Source organism: Myxine glutinosa, chromosome 4 (genome assembly GCF_964187855.1).
Source record: "Myxine glutinosa chromosome 4, kmMyxGlut1.1, whole genome shotgun sequence".
Classification (NCBI taxonomy): Eukaryota; Metazoa; Chordata; class Myxini; order Myxiniformes; family Myxinidae; genus Myxine; species Myxine glutinosa.
Genome location: NC_136264.1, coordinates 138244564 through 138250636, shown reverse-complemented (window position 1 = coordinate 138250636; position 6073 = coordinate 138244564). Strand labels below are relative to the sequence as shown.

Below are 6073 nucleotides of genomic sequence, written 5' to 3'. Positions count from 1 at the left end.
GCTCACAAACCAGTCGTGTACCATCTATGGATGATGGAATTTCTTGAATACATTGCAGTATAATCGTGTAACGAAGATGAGGTGGAGAGATGTAACTTGAAATAGACGGAGTCTCGTATGTGTATAGGACAGACAAAATCAGTGTGAATAAATGTGATAAATCGTATGTCATTAAGTGTGGCATTTTGGATTGTTATAGATAGGTTGAAGGAACGGATAGCTATTTTGTAGGAGGTAATGGAGTATGACCAATTTGTAAATAAAAGTTGGTTTCGTTTGTAGACAGAGTCTTCCGAGGAGATTGGCAGTGGAGACGGTGGGGTGACTGCAGTAAGTGGTGATGATTTGGAGAGTGCAGACATTGGTGAGTTCAGGCAGTGGTGAGGGTATGGTAAATAGAGGGTGGTGAATGTTGGAGTGCAGGCAGTGGTACTATGCAATGATGTCTTGTCTCGGAGCATAATACTATAACTAGAAAGCATCTGAAAATGCAAACCCTGTCTGCGTCTGTTTGTATTCAGACTTCCCCTTCTTCTGTATGCTCAAAATAACGGAAACAGTATAAAAATATTTTAATTGATGATTTTTTGCAGCCTTGACCTTTGAGCTTTAGATGTAAAAAAAGAATCGGCTTCTGACTTTTGATTGGTGAACCAATTCTGTGACCTGAAGATTCTTGATTTCAGGTCAATTGGAGGAAAATTGACGATTTATGCAACCTGGACCTTTAACCTTTTGATCTAAAAAAACAATTGGCTTCTAGCTTTTGATTGGTGAACCAATTTAGTGACACAATATGCAAATTCTTTAAATTTCAGGTCAATTTCAGGTCAATAATATACAGACTTGGCATTTAATATGGAATATTTTTTTAGTGGGGGTGAACTTACTTTTCAAGATGACTTAGAACCAAAAGTTCATTGGAATTATGTTGAAATTATTCTAGATTTTGTTAATGTGACCTTTAAAAGAAACAAAAACCACATTTGACATTTCGAAGCAAATAAATTGATCCTTGAAAGTGATGTAAACTGATATCGAACTCAATCCACGGACGGTACTGTGTTAAACTTCTGTACGTTTTCCAGAAGTATCTCTTTATTTTGCACATTACCCAAACAAAATTTCAACAAATCAAAAGCTAAATTATGACTGGGATTAAGGACAGTAAAATTACAGTTCAGTACTTCGTGTAACCCGCACGAGCATTCAGGAGAGCACGTACATGTCGAGGCATGCTGTTCACGAGATTTGCTAAGGTTTGGACAGGAATCGCTTGCCATGCAGTGACAATAGTCTGCTGCAATTCACGCACAGAGGTGGGCTGCTGGTCCAAGTTGTCGATTTGACGCGTTAATTCTGCCCACAAGTTCTCTATCGGATTCATATCCGGGGACATGGCAGGCCACTCCATATGCTCTACACCACGGTCAGCAAGAAAGTGTTGGATCATGCGAGCACGATGAGGCCATGCATTGTCATCTTGGAAGACAAAGTTTCCTCGAAAGGCTGCACGAGCAAATGGAAGCAATGTTTCTTCCAGAATGGCCCTGTACTTGAACTGGTTCAGGTTTCCATTCAGAACAACCAGGTCAGTTTTGCCCCCTGCATGAAAAGCAGCCCAAACGGTCACCCCACCACCTCCAGCTTGGACTCTTGGCACTATACAATCTTCGTTGTGGGCTTCATGCACTTGTCTGCCACTCGGACGCGGCCATCTTGACAATAGACCAGAAATCTAGACTCGTCACTGAAGGTCACGTGATTCCAGTGTCCTGGCTGCCATTGACGGTGCTCTCTGGCCCACTGCAATCGGCGCTGGCTGTGTTGTCTGGTCAGGCATGGCTTTCTCAGGGGACGCCTGGCACGATAGCCTGCTCGAACCAGTCGTTGGTTGACTAGCCTTCTGGATACAGACACATTTGTCAGTTGCTGCCACTCAGCCCTAAGCCGATTAGCTGACTTGGTACGGCCATTGCAGACTAACCGGTGCAGCTGGCGATCATCTCTCCTTGTGGTTCTGCGTGGACGTCCTGGCCTCGGTATTGGAGTAGGGACACCCCTCTGAGCATTTCGTTTCAGGATCTTTGACAGCTGACCTTGAGTGATGCCATACTGCCGAGCAATAGCACGCTGTTTCATGCCAGAATTTCGTAAAGCCACCACTCCATGACAAACAGCATTGTCAAGTTGACGGACCATCTCCAGAGGAAGCGGCAATAACTTTTGTAGACGTGCGGCAGTTGTTTTCCACTAATACAGATTGCAACAACCCTTATATACCTGATTGTGAAGCCAATCGTCAAATGTACCTGTCCTTACATATTGTCCTGCCACTTGCGATATAATCCTGTTATTGACTTGTTGCTGCGAAAGACAATCAGTGACATGGTTCTTTCAACAAAGACATCACCGAAGGGTAAAAGAAACTCACCAGATTGATATACTGAGTTCAGAAAGTAAACCCAATCAAGAAAAAAAAAATTCCATATTAAATGCCAAGTCCATATTAAATTCCATATTTCCATATTAAATTCCATATTAAATTTTCTTTGCTGATGACTCCACTCTCTTCCGCTCCATTCCTCATCCCTCAGATCGGCAGTCTGCAGCCTCCTCACTCTCTGCAGACCTGGACAAAATCACAGACTGGGCAAACAAGTGGAACATGTCTTTCAATCCTGACAAATCTCACACTCTTACGATGTCTCTCCGAAAAGACCGACTGGACAACCCTCCCATCTACTTTCTGAATAATCCTCTCCAAGAAGTTCTGTCACTCAAGCTTTTGGGTCTCACTATCTGCCATGATCTTTCCTGGGAAAACCACATTTCCAAGCTGGCCTCCAAAGCCAGTCGCCGACTGGGCATCCTCCGTCGTGCGAAGTCCTTCCTTGGCACACCTGAGCTCCTCACCACATACAAGGCTTTCATCCGCAGCTCAATGGAGTCCTGCTCTCCCCTCTGGGCTGGTGCTCCTGCCTCACACCTAGCTCGTCTTCACGCTGTTGAAACCAAAGCATTCAGAATCATTGTAATCTCCCGCGATGACGCTATCTTCGAGGGCCTTTCACGTAATCACCGCAGGCAGGTTGGTGGTCTTTCCGTCTTCTACCGACTCCTCTCCAGCCTTGCTCCCCCAGCGCTCTCTGGGCTCTGTCCCCCAAATATTCCTGCAGGTCGCACAAGATCTGCCTGCAACCCTCTTATGGTTAAACTGCCAAAATCAAGACTCTCTGCTCACCTTCACTCCTTCATTCCTCTTTTCTCCCGCCTCTGGAACAAACTCCCTCACTCTCTTCAATCCCACTCCTCCCTCCAGGTCTTTAAAACGCCTGTTCACCACCATCTCTTATCTTCCCCAATCCAAAACCTTGATCTTTTCTACCGCTGCTAATTTCACCCCAAATCCACTTTTTTGAGGTGACTTTTGACTTATTTCCTGGAAGTCCTTTGTGTCCTTGCGTTTTATACCTATCCTGCCTCCCCCCAGGCCCTCTCCCTCCAAAAACATCTCCCGATGTCCCTGCTCTCAAATGTTGTGTTTGTGTGCTTCCTCCCCTTCTCTCCCCATCTTGTCGACCGCTCCCCTTGTTATACTTTGTTTGCTTGTTTGTTTGATTTGTTTGTTTGATAAATGTTAGCTCTTTCACGAGCCTCGACTCTGTATACAAAAAAAACAAAAAAAAAAGTCTGTATATTATTGTGTATTTTGTACACAATAATATTTTTTTTTTGACCAAAAACTACGAATACTTTTGGTATTAGCAAACAAATCATAAAAGCTACTACAATCATTGCTGCACAATTTTGACTGGTGGTTGTGCAACCATACTATTTTCAGCTTTATTGGTCAATTGTATCTCTGAAAAGCTTTGAAGCGTTGTTATTTTCGCAGTGCTTACACAGTTGTGAACTGGATATGTGCACAACATCTCCTGCAGTGTTGGGTTGATCCACATTTCCTGACTCAGGCTTGCTTGCACAGTGGCAGTCCATGTCATTAGTGCAGCCAGCTCCAATCCCTGCCGCTCCCCATGAAGGACCCATCCCATTGGAAACCTTGAACATGGAACTGAATGCAGTCGAGATATTGATATCCTGTCAAATGGGTTGGCATCGTGTTGCAGTGCAGTAGAATCGCCGTATGTTCAAATAGGTGTTGTCGAATGAAACCTTCATAAAAGGATGCTGAAACTTTAGCTGTAAATATAGAAAAAGTGTTTTAAAAAAGTAATTGCAGAGTATACATACAAAGCAATAACATAAACAGGAAAATTTACAAAGACAAAAAAACACGAGCAGCAGCTAAAGGTATGCCTTTTTCGTGGCTTTGGATATTGCAATCTCTACAAATGTTGGTATGGCAGCAAAGTAGCCAGGGCAGTCAGGACACTTGGTTGTGCGTTCATCTATGAGTATGACAATGGTATCAAAAATGTCTAGGGTATTCTGGATGAAATGTCTTCTTTTTTTTGTATACTCATCGAGGCTCGTGTAAGAGCTAACATATAGGCATATAATAAAGGGAGCGGGAGACAAGAGGAGTGAGAGAGAGGGAAGTACAAAACTAGTAGAGAACAGGGACATTGAGAGATCTGTGGAAGAAAGAGGGCTGGGGAAGGGTACACGGGATAAACAAGACGGACACTACAAGGACTTTCAGGAAAGAAAACGGAATTTGAAGGAGGTGGATTTGGGGAGGATTAACGGGGGTAGAAAAGATCAAACTTTTTGATGGGGGATGATAATATATGGTGGTGGACAGCTGTTTTGCAGACTTGGAGGTAGGAGTGGGATTGAAGAGAGTGTGGGAGTTTGCTCCAGAGGTGGAGAAAAAAAGAGGAATGAAGGAGTGAAGGTGAGCAGAGAGTCTCGATTTTGGCAGTTTCACCAGAAGAGGGTTGCTGACAGATCTTGTGCGTCCTGCACCAATATTTGGGCGACAGAGCATAGACAAAGCAATGGGAGCTCAGCCAGAGAGGAGTTGGTAGAGGATAGAAAGACCACCAACCTGCTTGCAGTGAGAGAGTGAAAGGCCCTCAGAATCAGCTTCATCGTGGGAAATACCAATGATTCTGAAAGCTTCGGTTTCTACAGCGTGAAGTCGAGTTAGCTGTGAGGCAGGAGCACCGGCCGAGAGGAGAGAGCAGTACTTCATCAAGCTGAGGATGAGGGCCTAGTACAATAGGTGAATGGGAGTTCAGGTGTGCCAAGGAAGGACTTTGTATAATGGAGGATACCCAGTCGTTGGCTGGATTTGGAGGCCAACTTAGACATGTGTTTTGCCCAAGAAAGATCATGGCTGATAGTGAGACCCAGGAGTTTGAATGACTGAACTTCCCAAGAGGATTGTTAAGAATGAAGATAGGATGGGGGAGGGTGGTTGCCAAACGGTCCTTTCGGAGGGAGACATAGTGAGAATGTGGGATTTGTCAGGATTGAAAGACATGTTCCACTTGTTTGACCAGTTTATGATTTTATCCAGGTCTGCAGTAAATAAAGAGGCTGCTGCCTGCCAATCTGAGGATTGAGATATGGAGCGGCAGAGGGGGGGGGGGGGGGGAGGGGGGTGGAGTCGTTAGTAAAAAGATAGAGAGGATTTTCCAGAGAGTCGGAGAGATCATTCATGAAGACCAGAAAAAGCACAGGGCCCAGAACACTGCCTTGAGGAACTCCAGCCAGAACAGGAAGAGCAGATGAGAGAATTCCATTTAGAGCCACACATTGACTATGACAGAATAGGAGGTCCACAAGCCGTGCGTGGAGGATTCCATGGATAACATAAGAGGAGAGTTCGGAGAGCAGGGTGGATTGCCAGACCATATCGAAAGCACAAGATGTGTCAAGGGAGACGGCTCTGATCTCCCGTTTGACGTTGAGGAGCTCCATCCATTGTTGGGATAGCAGAGAACGGCATGATCAGAGTAGAGTGACCTGGTCTGAAACCAAATTGATGGTCCAAGATCAAGCCATTGGAGAAGAGGAAGGATTTGATGTCAGAAGTGATGATGGATTCCATGACCTTGGTGATGATTGGGAACATGCTGATTGGTCTATAGGTGCAAGGATC

General features: G+C 44.8%; 1 protein-coding gene across 1 annotated transcript in view; it reads left to right on the top strand.

Moving 5' to 3' along the window:
• Window positions 1-336: 336 nt before the first annotated feature.
• The window catches only part of LOC144891650 (uncharacterized), a 334434-nt gene continuing 328697 nt past the window's right edge, over window positions 337-6073 (top strand). The window contains exon 1 of the mRNA XM_078775311.1: window positions 337-364. Within this exon, the coding sequence (XP_078631437.1) occupies window positions 341-364 (24 nt within the window). The 5' untranslated portion in view covers window positions 337-340. The remainder of the gene's footprint in view (window positions 365-6073) is intronic.